This window comes from Melospiza melodia, chromosome 16 (genome assembly GCF_035770615.1).
Source record: "Melospiza melodia melodia isolate bMelMel2 chromosome 16, bMelMel2.pri, whole genome shotgun sequence".
NCBI lineage: Eukaryota > Metazoa > Chordata > Aves > Passeriformes > Passerellidae > Melospiza > Melospiza melodia.
In genome coordinates, this window is record NC_086209.1 from 13,619,527 (window position 1) to 13,638,136 (window position 18,610).

General features: G+C 48.5%; 1 protein-coding gene across 1 annotated transcript in view; it reads right to left on the reverse strand.

Moving 5' to 3' along the window:
- Positions 1–904: 904 nt before the first annotated feature.
- GPC3 (glypican 3) overlaps positions 905–18,610 on the reverse strand; it is a 139,681-nt gene continuing 121,975 nt past the window's right edge. Inside the window, exon 8 of the mRNA XM_063170704.1 lies at positions 905–2,061. Within this exon, the coding sequence (XP_063026774.1) occupies positions 1,886–2,061 (176 nt within the window). The 3' untranslated portion in view covers positions 905–1,885. The remainder of the gene's footprint in view (positions 2,062–18,610) is intronic.

Sequence of the window (18,610 nt, forward strand, 5' to 3'; positions counted from 1 at the left end):
GTGAGGAGCTGAGCAGCAGGAAGGTGAAGAAAAGCCTCTGCCAGCACCACCACTGGCTCCCCCTTGCACCGCCCCATGCACCAGGACCCCTCTGACCAGGGGTCAAAGCACAGTCCCAAGAGACAGAGAGGATTGCAGTTTGGCTTGTGAACATGGCAAATAGAAAATACAAAAAGATGTAAAATACAAAACCACATCACCGTGCATGGATGCAAAAAATCAGCCCTTACAGGAATACTACATGTCACCAGCACTGCCCAAACACCCCCAGCACTCACCCTGGTGTGGATGGGACATGAGATTCTGAAACCCTGGGGACAGCTCTCCAACAATTAACCATCAGGTCATGCCATGGGTTAGCCCAGATCTGCTCCTTTGCATCAGGAGTGGTGAACAGTGAGTTAACAATTTTTGCTGTTATTTTTTTACAATCATCTCTCCTTCTGCCACAGACCCAAAGCACTTCACACAATCCCAAGGCTTCAAATCAGAGTCAGACAGGTCAGCCCCACCACTCAGACTGGGTAAAGTTTCCACTCTCCATCTGACTGCATGGTTTAGAATTATCTACTCTTTCCTAAACATAAAGCTGCTGTAAAAGAGGCCGGATGCACACAAATATTCGAAGCATGCACGTGTGTGTGAGGGGGTGCATGCACAGTACGTGCACACGCTGCAGCTTAAGATACTGCAGACAGAAACACTCTAGTAAAGGCAGATCTTAAACAGAAATATGCAACCATCTTGGCCAGAAACCAAACCAAGCCCAGCCCATTCACTGAATCAGACCAAGCCAAGTCCCGGTGTCCCTGAGCTGGGCACAGTTGGTGTCCCCAGGCTGCCCACTCTGGTACAACACAGGCTGCTGTCTCACACACATGGGAGGCCACTGCCAGGGCACCACTTAGAGAGCAACCAATCTTTATTTTAGAGATAGCTTACGTAAAGGAACATGCAAAGAAACACATGAGTAAGAGTCTCATCTGCCTCAGGCTCCTGTAAAAGGCTGTAAATCCTTTTCTTTTCCCCTTTCACAGCAGGTTGGCCAGTCATTGTTCACCCTCAGAGCACAGAGTGTACATCCCTCCTTTGGCTGGGGCTGTGCTCACAGGTTTCCCGTGGGAAAGGAGGTGCTTCACTCCTGAAGAATGAAGCCAGGCTGTTGCATGTGCCACAAGGATGCTGGTGGGGATCAGCCAGTTGCACTGAAGGGCTTCAGGACCTGGCTGGGGGTGAGCAGCAAAATCACCTCCAACCTGCCATGGTGCAGGTGGGCTTTGTGCCCAGGGGAGCAGATCTTCACCACAGTCCCAGGGCAGGACAGCTCCTCTTCCATAGCATCTTTCCTCCTGCCAAGTGTCTGATCTTCTCTCTCCCCTGTCTTCACATGCTCTCTGTTATGTCCTGATCAGATTCCCAGGGGTGAGACTTGAATTTGGAGTAAGTACAAAAACCGGTTGAACTACAGAAAAAATCTGTATTAAGTCAACTTAGGAATCAGGGGTATGATATGTGCTGAGAGTATTTCATGAACCACAGGTGTTCTGTACACCATGCATGTTTGAACAACTCAAAATGAAACATGGTCTTCACCCTAACAGCAAGGGAGACCTCAGTGTTCAAAAACTGTGAAGAACACAATTTAATATGAACCTGCTTATATTTAACAGGATTATCTTTAAAAAGCACTGTTAGATATTTACTAGTTTGCCATGAACCAACACTTTTTTAAATCTGGGGTTTTTTTCTCTGAAGAGTCTTGAAAAACTGACTCAGGGCATTTGTCCTGTTTTTGGAAATGTGCATATATTTCAGAAGAGGTTCCAAATATCTTCCTCACTGAAAGAAGGCATGGAGAGACACGGAGTGATGCCAGCAGCAGTGCTCATGGCTGGTGGCACAGCAGCAGCAGGAGGAGCAGGCCAATGCCAGCAGCAGGACTGGGATGGGTGGCTGCACTCCCTGGGTCGCTGCTGGGGACTGCAGCTCCATCCTTGCTTTGCTGATTCAGGAGCTGCTTATTTGCAGAGATGTCATCCATGTCCAGGTCATAGGCCAGCTCTGAAAGCAGAAGGAGAGAGGTGTCAGTAACTCATGGTGTGTGTCAGCATTCTGTCACACAGCACATCCAGCCCCCACAAAAACTGGGGCTCTGGGGCAGCCCTGCCACAGCTGAGGGCACCTGGGGCTGGGTGCAGCCAAAGGCATCACAGATGGGCCAGAAGAGCTTAGCAAACATCTTGTCATCCTGCACCCACCAGTCTCAGCACCCTACACCAAATCTTATTCTTAGGGAGACCAAAAAATCCCAACTGTGAGGTGCTCCAGTAAGAAAACAAAAGAGATAAGGGATGTGCCTCACTGGAGAGAAAACTAAAGAAATAAGGGATGTGCCTCACTGGAGGGAAAACTAAAGAAATAAGGGATGTGCCTTACTGGAGAGCTACTCCCAAGGAAAACCAGCTGAGCTTGGAGGGGGTGTTTAGCAATGCAAATTGTGTCTGCTCCCCAGGCACAACAAGGATGCGTGCAGGAGTGAGGAAATCCTGGCGAGCACCAACACTTCCCAAGCCCAGAGTCAGCAGCAGGCCTTGCTCACCAAAGCCTCCTGGCTCCTGCAGGACCTGGGGAGCTCTGCATTCCTGCAATCTTACATAAGAGTGTGCAAAATATGCCCCTTATAGCACTGAGAACACATCCCATCCCTGGTCCACCTCATCAAAGGAAGGAATGTGAATGGATCAGGCACTCTGGGCATGCTGGTGTTGCAACAGGGAGACTTTGAGATGAAGCACATGTGGGTTCCAATCCAAGAAAGCATCCAGTGTAAAAGTTTTGATAGCACTGGCAGAGGAGCATGACATGAACAGAGGGGAAAGCTTGTGGGAACATCACTGGCTGCAAGGGACCTGCTGGGCAGTAACTCACAGCTGCCCTTGTCTTGCTGGGTCAGGCAAGAATAAAGAATTCCAAATTGGCAATGTGAAAAGGCAAGACACCAGAAAATCTCAGGGCCAAGAAGAAAAGATGCATTAGCCAGATCTACCTGAGTGGATGCACTCATGCCTGTTCTCAAGGCAGTGGGCCCTTGCTTGTGCTGCTGCCATCTCCTTTGGGATCCCAAATGGGAATCAGGTAAGCCTGGTTTGTCTCATCCTCAGAGGCTGGCCTTTGGGGTTGGAGGAAACTGGTGGTTTCCATCAGAAGAGACCCTTTTTCAAGATTTTTACAAGCCTCCTGGATCACCAGCATGTTGGAAAGGTTTGGATCGTCCCACCCCACCCCTGAGAAAGAATCCAAGAGACTGAATAAGCCCTCTATCTAAAAAAATGCCACATCAATCCAATGAACACTACTGCCAAGGCAAACAGGCAGTATTTCTTAATCAAAAAATACCCAAACATTGCAAAACAAAAGCAGAAGGATGCTAGCATGACAAGTGAGTCAGCCCAGGCCATCAAAGGAGGTCAGAAAGGGCTCAAAGGGAGCAGTTATCCAAGCACAGAGAGGGCCAGGTGCAAGCAGAACCCGCCTGGAAAACAGAATTCTCTAGTAGATCCCCACAAACACTGCAACTCCTCTTTTCCACAGCTTTCCTGCTTTTCCTCTAAGCAGCACAGATATGCTGCTGTCCTCTGGCACCGCACGCCCACGGGAAGAACAGGGAGAAAGGTGCCACCTTGAAAGGGATGTGCTGGGACACTTTCCAAGCACAGAGTGAACAAATCCCTCTGGCACAAGGCATGCTCAGGCTTCAGGGCACTTTGGGAACAGCCTGCCTGCACCACCTTCTTTTCCCAAGCTCATTTCTGGAGAATAAGTGGAGGGATTTGGAGTTAATACAATCACAGCAGATTATTTCACAGTTGGTTGTTTGACACAAGACTCCTCAGCTGGCACAGTGTTGGATCACAACCTGCCCTAGTGTGTTTTGGAAGGTATTTCCACACATTACAAAGGCTCCTGAAACCTAAAAGATGCTCCATGGGGTCACAGCACTGTCAGGCACCCACAGGCTCCCAGACCTGTGACCATGAGAGCTTTTGGGGCAGGATATTCTCTTACTGGACATCCTAGCAAACCTGAAAAACTCTCCAGGAACTGAGTAACTACTCTTGCCTTCCCTTTAGAAAAGAAATTTGAAACAAAAGAGTGTTTCAGCAAGGTCCTTAACAGCACAAAGGGTTTTGACGGCCCCATTTACAGTCTTGTTCTGGGATGTAATTTATGAGATTCGAGTTCCTGCACGGGTCTCAATGCAGCAGCTGAATCCCGTTGGAAATGTTCAGCCAGTACCAAAATGAGTGTTCCAAACATATTCTCTGCGTGGGAAATTTTCCAATTCTGGGATTTCACCTCTACTTGAGTAAGGGTGAGTTTTTAAATCACAGCATTTCACCCAAATGGGGATGGTGATTCTCTCACTATTCCCTTCTGGCCAAATTAAAGAGAAGGGAACAGAAACCCTCTTGTCATCAGAGATTAGAATGCTATTTTCCTCCCCTTAACTGCTTCAGAAGTTTAGTGCTTGGGTGTGCCATTTGTTTTCACTGTTCCTTCCATTGTATCCTATTCCTTATTTGTGCCCAACTGTATTTTTAGGCATGATGGATTTAGCCAAGCATCTTTTATTTTGTATTAATAATGGATCTGTAACCCTTGCAAATCCCTTTCACTTAACTCCTAATGACCTTTGCTATATCAGAGGAAAGGAAAATAAAAGGTATGAGCCTCTAACAGACCTCAGGCAGCAAATCCAGGCAATAACAGCGTTAAAAATACACATCACAGAATCACAGAGTTGGTAAGGTTGGAAGGGATCACAGTGACTCATCTGGACCAAGCTCCCTCTCAAGCCCAAAGCACAGGGTTGAGTCTATCTCCAGTGAGGGACACTCCACACCCCTTCTGGGCAACCTGCTCCAGTGCTCAGTCACTGCACAGTAAAAAAGTTCTTCCTCATATTCAGATGGAGCCTCCTGTGCATCAGTTTCTGCCCACTGTCTCTGATCTTACTGCTTATATTATTGATAATAAACTTATTTCAAATCCAGGAACACAAATTAGCAAGTGTTCCTAACCAGGTAGTTCTTGAGAGAGCTCCATCATAATTTCCAGCCTTTTTTAGGATCCCTGGTTAGACCTGGTCACCCCCACATCCCTGCCCCCCACAGCCTCTAGGAGTGAAAGAGCCTCAGCATCAGGGATAGAGCTGCAGGATGGCTGCTGGGGTAACTGAAACGAACATTCCACATACTCCATTTTGGCCACATCCACCAAAACTTTGCCTTTATGCTGCAAAATAACCTGAAAGAAGGTGTTTCTCTGCCTCCCCTCTACCCAGCATTAAACATCTCCACTCCCCCAGCTCTGATCACCCAATTCACTGGCATCAGCTTCCCAGTACAAAGTGGCCCTTTGGCCTGCAAAGCCTTTCGGGGGGAGGGCAGGAAACCAGAAAAATCTGTTTCTGTTTATAATCAGAGTCCAGGGGGTATTACCAACAATCTGCACTAATTACAAATTCAATCTTCACTCATTCTGGTCCCTCTTGTCCTCTGGGCTGCAGATTAGATAATCCCTTTAAAATAATAGTCCATCATTAGCTGTGCTTTTCCCTGCCCCTCCTCACGCAAGCGAGCCGGGCGCTTTCCCGGCATCCTCCCACAGCTGCTGAAAGGTCTCCAGCCGCACACAAGCCGGACCCTCCGGAAGCATCCTTTGTCACCAAAGCCCCTCTAACACAAAGCTGCTGTGCTGTGCTCCCAGGACAGCCTCAGCTTCAATGGCCTCGCAGCGTGGAGGACAAAACGCGGCGCCAGCCCCGCAGCCCGCGCTCTCCGCAGCCATGAAATAAAGCACAGGCATTTTCCCATGGATTAGGGGAAATGCCTCCTGACTCTGCCACACTGACTCTGCACAAGCTTGTTGGGCAGGGATCATTAGAAAGCTCTTCTTGCTGAACCTCGCCAGCTTTGGAGGTGGCTATAAAATAGGGCTGGACTGGGAGGAAGTTGGGTTGGAGTTGGGGTGGAATGTCCCATGGCAGCTGGCACAGCAGGAATGAGGAGGAGGAGTACTGGCACACAGGCTTTGCTCTGCCAAATCCAACACTGCCTACCAAAACACCCCTTTTCACCCCCAAAATGGACAACACAGGCTTGAGCAAAGAGCTGCTAGCAAATGTCTGGCCAATGACCTCCAAGAGCCCTGCTGCTGCAGGCTGGCTCGGCGGCTGCCCAGAGCCAGAGCCAGAGCCAGGGAATGTCATCCCCAGCCAGGCATCTGGGCTGCCTGCCTGCCAAGCCTGCCCCAGCAGATGGTTCCAGCCATGGACCCAATATAGCAACAGAGCCAGAATGGATGGCCAGGCATGAAATCTGCCTCCCCTGTCACTGGACAGCTCTGCCAGTGCCTCGTGCAGCCGTGACGGGATCCCGACACAGGTGAAACCACGAAGCCTAACACAGCATGTTCAGCCAACAGGGCTGCTGTGGTGATGGCCCTGGTTTGCACATGATGGAAACACTGCAGTGTGAAGGGAATGGATTGTGTTTCCAGTGAATGCAAAACACATCAAGTAGAAATGTCACGGACAGGAAGGGCATCTGCCAGCATCTGCCTGCATCTTTCCTTCAGGACTGTTTTTTCCCAGGAAAGCATCTGCTACCATTGCCACTGAAAATGACAAACTCCAGAGCACGTTGCTTTGTGTAATTTTTTAAAGCAGCGAGCATCTCCAGTGTGGGGAAGAAGATGCCAATAGATGCAGCAGACTGGCTGTCTCCAAAACAGGACAGGATTTCTTAAAGGGAGAGATGCTTGAGTCAAGCCCAAACTGTTCACTCATTAAAAAGTGAAGCATAAGAGCCTGTGATTCCACACACCAGTCTGCCTCACCCTGGCTCCCAAATCTCTCCTTCTCTACAGCACCAACCATTTCACTCTCACAGGTGTTTGCACCTGAAATGTAGAAGAACAGTCCAATTTCATCCCAAACACTTCCTGGAACACAAGCTCTGCTGGCTTCAGCCTGCAGTTATCTGTTTTTTTCATGCAAACAGCTCCTATTACAAACACACCCCTGCCTCCCCAAAGGCAACACCTCTGAAACCATCCATGGGGTTACATGGCACAAACAGCCACAACTGCACGGACACAGCCGAGATTCCCAACATGCTGCTTCTCCAAAACACCTTAAACTCTTCCAAACACCTAGCCAAGCATGGTTTCATCTCATCAGGGAGGTTTTGCCCTCTGGCTTATTACCATTAAAATCCTGGAGCACCAACAGGTTTGCCAGTTGTCTTCTTGCACAACGAGCTGCAACAGCCCAGCCGTAGGTGCGGCCGCGCCGCTGTGTAATTAAAGCATGAGCCAGGGCTGGCTGTGGTGCTTGTGTTGGCACAGATCACTGAGATGGATGTGCAGCATGTGCATGGTCTTGTGCCTCTGCTTCTCCACCTCCTCCACAGCAATTTAGGAGGTGCGGCTCTTGGCAATATGGATTTGGAAAAAAAAAAGAAGGAAAAAATCCATCGGCAACACAGCCCAGAGAGCCTGGCATGGCTCAGCAGCAAGGGGTAAAACCAACTTCCTGGGCAGACACCCAAAGGAATCAGGTTTGGGACTGCTGATTTGCAAACCAAGACTTTTCCCCCACCTGCCTGTTTGCCACCTCTGGGCTGCTGATGTGCCAACGGATGGCCTGTGGCCTGCAGCACGTGTTCACCATCAGCCCAGACACCACAGGTACCACAGATACCACCACAAACCCAGCTCCAACAGGGGAGGAAGCTCCCCAGGATCAATGCTCTCTGGAAGGCAGCAGTAAATTGATTTGGTGGGACCCCAATGTGAGGAAGGCCCATCTCAGTCCCAGCCATGGGTGTAACCAGGTGCTGTTTGGGGTACACGAGGCACTGAGGCAGCCAGTATGCACACCCTGGCTCTCCAACCTCCAGTACTACCAGAAAAGTCTCTCCACACATGTCCACAAGCTTTTGAAAGGACAAAACACCCTGAAAACCCAAGACAGTGTACAGGCAGAGGGGCTGCACCATGACCCCAATTCCATCAACTGCTCCTTCCCCCCACCTTGGCCAGAGGCTGGTGGCAAGGAAGGGCCATCATTTATGACCTGGGCCTATGTTTACTTTGAGAATGTACTCGTTACATTCTTTGCTCCTTGGTTTGTTCTAGATCTACCCTGAAGAAAATCTGGCATCTGCAATTGCATTCCTCGCTTTCCCCTTGGCAGAGCGTGAAAGAGTTTCTGAACTGCACTCGCGGAGTGGAGCCACAAAAACGTGTTTAGCAAAATGCACTCATGTAATCTATTAAAAATTAACAAATCTCATTAGCATTATTAATTGGAAGGGCTGGAGTCCTTGTACTTTGCTGATGAAGCAGCATTACCCTGGTCTGATATCCAGATGTAGAGTCCAGAACAAGAGCTGCTACCTAAAAGAGCTTAGAAGAAAAGCACTGAAGAAGAGGGAGCTAAACACATACAGCCAAAAACAGCTGCAAAGACAGGAGTCAAGAAATAAAAAGAGGAATAGCTGTAAACAGGAGAGTATGAATAGAAGTGAAATTATTTAAGTGGCAGCAATACAAGACTGGGTCAAGCAATGATCCTGCAGATCCCTGAGTATCTCAGTCCACCCAGATGTCATTTCTTCCTGCTTGGAGACCTTCAAGATCTAAATCACAAAGAGATCCCTTCTGACCACTCTGCTTTCACCTGAGACATCTCCGTACATTCTTGATTTTGGGAAGTAAGATTCTCAGTGATAGCAGAGCAAAATTAAATGCTTCATATTCCCTCTAATGACTGAAAACAACATACTCCCAATCTAAGTGAATTTTTTTCCTTCATGTTTTCTTCCCCAAAAGCTCCTGGATATGACCAGGAGAGGAAGCTCTTTCTTGCTATGTGCTGGCCTTCAACTCTCTAAGCTCAGGACATTCAGTGACATTCAGGTATTAGCAGGAGCTGACAAAATGCAGTCCTAAGGGGAATGCAATGGTCGCTGCCTTCCAGATGTTAGCCACTAAAAGCAGCCCTCAAGGCAGAAGGATGTTTCTCAATGCTTGATTGGAAAGCTCATGGTGGTGTTATGGCACCCAGGAACATCTGAACCTCCCTTTGTGACTCACTGTGAGAGGAAACCAGCCCTGGAAGTGCCCAGGCCACAGACACCAGGGAATTGTGCATTCCTGCTTCAAGTAGGCAACCAGGAATGTGCCTCTTCAGTCAGAGGGGACAAGGACTTTGTGCAATGTCTACACTCAGTGAAAAATCCCTGCACATCCACCAGGCTACAACTCACGGTGCCAAGGGAAATATCTCGAGTGAGATTTCAGGTCAGAACCCAAGAGTTTGGGTTGTGCATGGACACCCCAGCTCAGCCCACAGCAGAACTGGCAGGCAGGCTCAGGCATGGTGATGCTCCATGCTCCTCTGCTCAGCCTGCCTCTGCTCCTGGAGAAACTTCCTGAGGTTTGGTGCTCTGGCACTGCCCAGGGTCCCCAGCATGGAGGGACAGCCAGCTCCCCCTTCCATGCCAGGGGAATGTTTGCATGGAGCAGGAGCTGAGGTGAGAGAGCTGCCAAGGCAAGGGAGCCACGTGGCAACAGCATCACCTGGCTTTTCTCATTGTGTTAACCTGCATAAATAAACCAATTTTAAAAAATCCTGGACCTGCATTAAAACAACATTAAAGTGACTGTAAAAATGGAGTAATGCAGAAGGTCCTGGGAAACATCACCACACCCAACTTTTCCACTTCATATAGAAGAAGGTTTGGGTTCATAGGCTGAATGTTTTAACAGCTTCAGGAATCTTCCCCGCACTGGAAGCAGCCCCAGGAACAGCCTCTGTAGTCTGACACCAGGACCTGGCTTTGCACTGCATGGCAGTGAAGAAAGACACAAATTAAGCCCAGCTGCTCACTGGGTGCCTGTAACCTCTGACACAAACCCTGGCTGATTTCTGCTCCCTGCCCCTCCCAGGCCAGAGCAAACCCTGACCCCAAAGCACTGGAATGAGGGTGCAAAAAGCTGGATTGAATGGTGGTGGCAGCTCCAATGGGAATCCCAGTGTCATCCCTGCTGAGCACCAGGACAGTGTGGCTGCAGTGCCTGGGCTGTGCTGGATCTCTGCCATCACACTGGCACCTTCCTGGGGTCCAAGGGCATCCCTGTCATGCTTGGGACCATGCTGGAGCTCAAGGAGATCACCTGGACTGCTCCCAGTGCAGAGGAAGAGAGCAAGGGATGGAGGGGACTGGCCCTGAGCTCCTGCTGGCATCTCCCCAGGACAGCTGGTACTGCCACAGGAAGGTGCCAGGGATGAGGACACACCGGTCATGTGGGAGAATCCAAATTGTTTTTGGGACACCTCCACTGACCCAGCAAGGAGGTGACAACTCAATAGGGCTCCAAGGCCCAAGCCCACAGCTGCCTCCTTCTCCATCCTATCTGAAGCAATCATGGCTCTCTCTCAGGGATGTCACAATCACAGTGGAAAATCAAAATAAAAAGGCTATGTAATCCAGTTTGTAAATCCCTTCAAAATCACAAAATCCTCTCTAAAATGGATTACAGAGATTAGAGATAAGAGTTTCCTGGAAATCAAGAATTGCATTTCTGCCTCCCCCATCTCTTCACTGGCTCAGAAAAAGAGCCTTGCTTGTGCCCCCCATCCCACCTCACTCCTTCCCACCATCATCCCAGCCTTGGAGAGCAAAAGCAGCACCCTAAAAACAGCAGAGCTGTTTCTACCTGACTTTGCCATAAGCAGTATTTGGGGGCACAATCTGCTGCATGTACCTGAGCCTGTGGACAAGGTGGGATGACTGCCAGGTTCTGCAAGCATCCATCCCTACTCCAAACAGGCTCCACGTGGTTGTGCAATGTGCTGCCATGGTTTGCGAGCTGCAGGACTTGCACCCAAATCCTGGGGGTGCCCAGCAGAAAAACATCCTCTTAAATCAGGAAAATCACCAATGTGCCAGTGGTGACAGTGCTACCAAGAAGAGAAAGGTCAAACACCCATGTGGGGATGATATAAAATTATTTGGCAGCCATGCCATTATTAGTCTGATAGATTAAAATTATCATTTTGTTTAATATTATTGACACAAGTATCCACAGTTGATGCTGGTAGGACAATTTTCTGTTGGGAAGTTTTATTTCGTGAGAGTTTTTGCCCTTTCCTTCTTATTGGGAACAACAACAACAACAACAAGGGATTGCAATATTAGCATTCCTGGCAGAGCACACATTCAAGTTCCTGACCTGTTATTGCTCAAGGACTTCTGCAGCTGCAGATGCCTGTTTGGAGCTACAGTTAGGTCACTTTGAATGATGCTCACAGAATAAGGATCAAAACACTCACAGCTTGATCAAAAGGACATTTTATGAACATTGCAGCCCGAGTTAAGTGCTGATGTGAATACTTAGGTTTGCCCTTATATTACCTCAGCTCGGCTCTAATAAAATTAACACCCTTTTAAATAATGCACTCAGTTTTATTTGTTTCATGTTTTTGTGCCTTATGGCTTTGAAAACACATTCTCAAAACCTCCCATCACACTGGGAATGTTTAGCTGTGTTGGGATCTGCAAATCAACATCTTTGTACTGAGGAATAGTAAGAGTTGCACCTTTGTATCATTGTTGCACCTGCTCTAACCTGGATTTATCCACCAAAGGTTGGAGTTTTTTTCTGCCCACAAAAGAGGGTAACCAGTCACACTCTTTCTTTTCCCAGGAAGAATTACCACCTGTAAATAAACAACTAAAAACTGAACTACAAGCACCAGCAGCATGAATTCTCCTTTGTAAAGAGACAACAGAAAAAACAAAGGGGGAAAATCCAGTCTCTCCCCTGCATTTCTCTTGCACATTAAAGGCAAAATGAACTTACCAGTCCAGGACAGGGGATGTCTTATTGGTGCAATACAGCTGCTTAACTGTTCTTTAGAGATATTCATCTCAAAAGCCAGAACAGAAAGAGCATTTTCCCCCTTTTTATTTATTTATCTTTTTTTTTTTTGTGCCAACTCACCTTAGCTGAAAAGCACATTGAGATTGTAATTATGGGAAGGCCTCATCTAGTAGATTTGTAAACTCAGCTATGGGCTTGAATTACTGGAATTAGCAAGGCTAATTTAATGTCACTGTTCAAAATAGCTCAGATTTGGAATTTCTTAATGGCCTTAGGAAAAGGAGTCTTTATGCATACTGCAATCTAGGCTTCATTCTTAGACTAAATTCCTTCTCATAGATTTTGTGAATGCCCTGTTTTGTAGCCAACACAAACTCTGTCCAGTAAAATAATGTGAGGACTCAGAATGAAAAGAGATTAGCTGTTCCCTGCTCCTGTTATTTTAAAGCAGAAATAACTTTGGCTTCTACTGATTCATAGACAAAGCTTGAAATGCAAAGCATGCTCAACTCCAGAGTCAGCATGAAAAGGACCTTAAAATATTCCCGAGTGCAAGTAATGGACTTATTAGAGGGATGAAAAGAGGCACTTTTCACAGAATCCCAAGCTCTTTAGTCCTGTCATATCAATAATCTTGCTTAAGAATTTCGTTCCATTTACATTTCTTTCCCTTCCAAATATCCTGCCTGACTCCTATGAAATACAACACTTAAGCTTTTAAAGTGTTAATTTATTTCTGTTAATGCTTGGTGGTGTAAAATGTCTATGGATCACCCAGAGTGTGAGTGATGGTGCCACGAGGGGGTGGGACAGGGAACAATTCTGTGCACTTATACACCTGAAAACTGATAACTGAGGAGGGAATTTTAAAGACTTGTTTGAAAGCATCTTCTTTAAATAATGGCATTTGATTGTGCTGGAACTCAACATACCTGCAATCTGTTGCATTCTCCTTTATGTTCATGTTTAACACTCACAAAAACAATGCTGACAGCAAGAAAAAAAAAAGCTTTATAGATATCAGGAAGGAAATTTGCCTAAGCTCTCCTAAGCTTCCAAAATATATCAGTTTTTAACCCTGTTTGCCTCGACTTTGAAAGATAGTTTACTCTAATGCCAGCACAAAGCAACTGGTGACAATTTTCCCTTTTGAAGAAATTGCTGAAAAACAAAGGGAATTCAGGAACAAATCACCAAGGTTTGTGTGGCATAGCAGGGAAGGAGACAGAGATGCCCCCTTTTTAAGGAATTAGGGGATGTTTTTTTTTCCATTTGGCTCCAGAGGACAATTTGCACTGGTTGGGGACTGTCAGCATGGAGAGGAAAGATGTTTTGGGCTACATCTGCCCATGGCCTCCACAAGACAGCACCAGCAGAGAGCAGGAGACCCCAAACCCTGTGACAGGATGAGTGGCTATGCTGAGATGCCCATGCCTGGCATGTGGTGCTGGCCAGAGATGATTTTCATAGACCAAAGCAGATTTCACACTGCCCAAGAGACTCCAGGGTCTCAAAGCACACCCCAGGCATTAATTACACCCTTCACTTTGAAGAAATTAATTAAGCACTGAAACCTTCTGGTCCCTGAGAGCCAAGCACAAGCCTCCATTCACTGATGGCTAAAACTGAGCTGGGTTGTGGCGAGGTTTCAGGAACACTGACAGGAGAGCTGAGAAAAGCACCTCTGAGTGCCCTGAAGCAGCAGAATCCTCCCCCCAGGATACTTCTATTCCTCTGGACACGTCCCAGCAGGTCCCCATGGGAAGGCAGCACTCCAGGTCTGGCTGTGGATCACTCCCCATGGCAAGGCAGGGAAAGCTGACACACCAGGGGCAGTCCCATCCCACAGCCACCCTCCAGGGCATCCACCCAGCCCCTGCTTCTCCTCAAGAGCCCCTGACATGAGCAGTCATTTTTCCTAATGACAAACTGGACATCCCTGATGAGACACCCACGAGAAGTAACAGGAGCTGCTCACACCATCCTGGTGGTTTCCTTGTGTGCCCCTGGCTGCTGTGTGACCATTCCTGGGTGAGACATCCTCCAGCTTCTCCAGCTGCAAGAGGCACCCCCACACTCCCATGGGAAGCAGAACAATGGGCAGGCACCCCAAGATGCTGCAGGAACCACCCTCACTGGAGCATTTGCTGAGCTGACTCTGCACTGGAACAAATCCACACAGTGACATGGCCTTGGTCAGTCTCCTGCAGTGCTCTAGGAAAGAAAAAAAAACCCTCTCTGCTCCTGATTCCCCTGTTCTGCTCCATTCAGGCTTGCTGGATGCCTCCCCATCTTTCCATCTGCCTGCATGACTTTGTGTCCTCTCAGAAGCTGGACCAGCCATTTGTCCAGGGCACTCACAATGGATTGAGAGGAGCAGCCTGCCAACCCACAAACATCTGCTGGCCCTGCTTCTCTTGCAATAAATGCCTGGATAAAATAGGTGACAAGTGCATTAAAAACATATGCTACCTGTGCTGCAGAGAGCTGGAAGGCAAAGGGGATTGCCAGCCCCTGCAGCTAACAGAGAGTGGTGGCTGTGCTGGAGCTGCAGCCTGGGAAACCCATTAGGGCCACATGGGGTGTCAGAGTGAAACAGGAGCGCTGGGCTTGCAGGGCAGGAGGCAAATTCAGAGACCTGGAACAGCAGGAGCTTCTCAGTGCATGCCTGCATTACCCTCCCAAAAGCTGGAGGAGCAGTGAGCAGGCACACCTGAGCTGCAGGCGAGGCAGAGGCACAGAACCCCCTGAGCATCCCCTCCTGCTGTGGGGAGATGATGCCCAGGGAGGGGTTCCTCAGAGCAGGGCTTGCTCCAGGGGCTGCTCCTGTTAGCTCTGCTTCAGGGTTAGTGCCATCCTGCAGCCATCCAGTCCCCCAGTGCAGGTTTCATGGGATGGAGGGGATTTAGGAGCCCCCAGACAATCCCATATAGTTACCCTCTATCCTACATAACAGAAGCTGGTTAAGTATTTTTACAGACAGGTTTCTGCTCCTGAGTGTGTGCAACTGGTCAGGGTGAACCTTAGTTATCAGCAACCAAAGTCATGCTCTAACCTCTTGCTTTCCAACCCAAGCACAGCAGTAACTTTTGTTCAGTGTGAAGCAATACTGCCCTGCTATGTCCTTATTTTGGGATTTTTTTGGGTACACAGAACTATTTTTCTTTTTTCCACATTTTCTAATGAGTTCTGGCGGTAGGAAGTTGTTTGTAAATCACACAAGTATTTGTTTTACTGGAAACATCTGCTTTAACACATTTGTCTTTTTAAAAAGGCAATTTTTTTTAAACAAAGGTATTAAGCTGCAATGTAAATTGGGCACATCTGTTTATGAGTCACTGCAATAGCACTGCCTCTAGTGCACAGATCACATGGATCTCCAGGGGCCTGATCCAGACAATTACAAACTCAAGCTTGCTCTGCTCCCTATTCCAGCTCTCCTCTTCCCACAGCACTTCTGCCTGATTTAATAAATTAAGGCCACTAAATAAGAGAGACCTATTTAGTGTCTGCTAATAACATTAGGTGTCTGGCCCAGCAGACCAGAGAGTATCAACAAGAGCCTGAGGCTGGCGCTGCAGCCCAGAGGCACCTGAGGGCCAAGTTCAGAGGAATTATTTATAGAGGGAACCACAGGCTGCACCAGAGCCACTCTGCCCATGGTGCTGCACCACCTCTGCTGCTCAGGGCTGCCACAAAAAACATCTGGAGAAGCCAAAGAGAGGGAAAGACATCAGCTGAACCTCCAAGATCCAAACCTGACCCACCAGCTGGTATTTATCCACTGCAAACAAGGTCAGCAGGGCTGGGGGACTGGTCTGAGGCCCAGGAAAACCATTGAGCTCTGGTACTGCAGTGCTGGGGAGCATCCCTGATGGTTCTGGGGTAAATAAAGCAATGAGGGGTGGGAAGGGCAAATCCAAACCAGCAATCCAAACCTGCCTGGAGAGGGCAGATTCAGGATCTCCATCCCCACAAGAGCTGCCAGACTCCAGGGCAAAGCTTTCTGACTGGCACCAAAGCCCAAATAAAGCTACAGGAGTCAGGAAGGGACACAGGAGGGAATGGTGCTCAGATGCTCCCTGAGAACAGGCACTGAAGCACAAGTGGAAGTTTGCTTCCACAGGGAGGGGGAGAGGGGAACATTTTGGGTATAAATGCATTCCTTCACATTCCCTGCACATGCTTTAGCAGTGATTTATGTGGACAAGGGAAGAGATACTGCAGGCTGTGTTCTGTGATGACTTTGGGGAGCACACAACCTTTTTTTTTATTTACTTTTTACTGGAATGATCTACAGAGAAGCAGAAGAGGACAAGCAAACATACCAAAGCTGCAGAGCAGCCGGCAGAGAGATATCAAGGAGACAGAGGATATTACTCAGATTCTGATAATAACCACTGGCTCCCACCTGCCAACTGCAGGCTGTCTGACACAAAAAACTCCAAAAACAGGCTGGAGCAGATGTCTGCCTCCCTGTGCAGGAAGTGTCTCCAGTATCCATGAGACACAAGCAAAATAGCTTAGAGTCCAGCAATTTTTCAGACTCGAGATACTGAATTCAAACAGGAAGGAGGGAGGAAAAAAACAGCAAAGCAAAAGGATGTGTCTCGCATTGCAGTTGTAATTTACATTTTAGAAATCCTGCTGGGACTCCTGCACTGGACTGAGGCAGTGACAGATGGCCTGGCAATCTGTCCAGCTGCCAGACCTGATGCTCAGCAGCCACTGCAAACCATCCATCCCTGCACATCACAGAACCTCCAAGGGATGCAGCAGCAGCACCGTGGGCACTCAGTGCTGCACAGGGCCCCTCTCAGCCAGCAAAGAGCCAGCCCAAGGCAGCAGCTCCCACCTGCCTGGAGATGGGATGCACAGAAACAGGGATTTACCTGCCAAGAAGGAAGGTGTGGGAAGGGAAGGGAAGGTGCTGCTGGGTTTTGCATTCCAGCTCCGTGCTGGGCACAGCCCCAGCTCCTGCAGGAGGAGAGGGCAGAGCATCACCCCAGGTCCCACGGGAAGCAAAGAGCAAATGAAAAGCAGGGACAGACAGGAAGATGTCACTGAGAGCCCCAAATACCATTGAAGATGCTTTCTGAAACAACAGAAGCTGGTCAACATGCCAGATTTCCATTCCCATAAAAGAGGGGGAATGTGCTACTGCTCCAAAGCAGAACAAAAGCAAAAAGTGTCCAAATTTTTTGTTGTTTAAATTTACAAAATTTTAAAAAGGCCAACTGACATACCATTCCAACAAAGTCCAATCAATTCATTTGGTTTTGGGGATTTTCCCCCCTGTGGTATAATTAAAAATGTAATTTCAAGCAGACTTTGAGACAAGAAGCTGCTGTGGAGTGAAAGCAGACAGCATTACCTTGTGCTTCAGGCTGCTGCTGCTTCACTTCCCTGCTGCAAGGGCACAGAAAGATGTTTCAGTTCATTCCAGAACAAGAAAATCCCATCCAAAGCTCCAGCAAGCTTCACTGCCTCCCAGTTCCAGCAGAGGCAGTTTGCAACACAAAGTCTCCCATCAGAAAGTTTCTGGCTTGCCCTAAAAGCAACATGAGGGGAGGTTAAATTGTGAAGCCAGGGCACTTCTGGCCCAAGGGAGATGCCCCAGAGAAGCTGGCACAGCCAGCAGACTCCAGCACCACTTGTTTGCCTGGAATTTGTTCCTGGGGCAGAAACCCAGGTGGGCCCTGCTGGAGCTGTGAGAGCCCCAGGGCAGGATGCAGGGGAAGGCAGAGCACAGGGGGTGACAGGTCCTGGGAAGGGGGACACCCCTCCTGCAGCTCACAGCTCATCCATCCCAGCACCGGGGGTCAGGATCTGCTGCACGCCCACCTGGGAACCAGGGGAGCCCTGCTCAGGCAAACACACCTGGTTCAGTTCATGTTACTGCTGGTGTCAGCCCCACAGATGTGTGTGCACAGCTCAGGATAATGCACACCAGCCCAGGAGAGCTCCTGCCTGACACATGATGGATCCCCTGCTCCTGGAGCACACGGAGCAGTGTTGACTCAGTAATTGATCCTGTCCTGCTAATGCACCCACTGATGAGTGATTTGCAGGCCAGACCCAAATTCATGCTATTTTCACTTGCAAAGCCAGGGGTGAGAAGAGAGACAGAAATGAGGACTCAAAGTCCAGGATCCTAGGAGGTTTCTCTGGAGAAGCATCCTTCTTCCCCTTCCCCATACCTTTTTGGCAAGGACTAAAAACGAGGCTGCCTTCTTTCTTTCTTCTGGGGAACAACAGCAACCAGCAACAGGCTCTGTGGCCAGGTCTGTGCACAAGTCCAGCATGGGCTGTCCCCTGATTTAATTTTAAAAACCTCATCTCGAGCAATGCCTCTTGCTCCATCCAGGTTCCATCCAGATCCCAACATCTTCCAGATACTGAACTCAGAGCTTCATTTAATCAGGCCTGATTATTTCACAGACACATACATTTTTATTTATGGAAAGATGTAAAAACTAATTTTCAAAGGGCAGTGCTGCTGCCTGCAGCATGCAGGGACCTGTTGGATGCAGGCAGGGAGATGCTGCCATGCAGACTCTCACCCAACCACATCTAAGCCAAGCCCAGCTGCCCAGAGCTCCTGGCTGCTGCCACAATGCTGCAACCCACACTGCCAGGTCATGGCCACAGACAC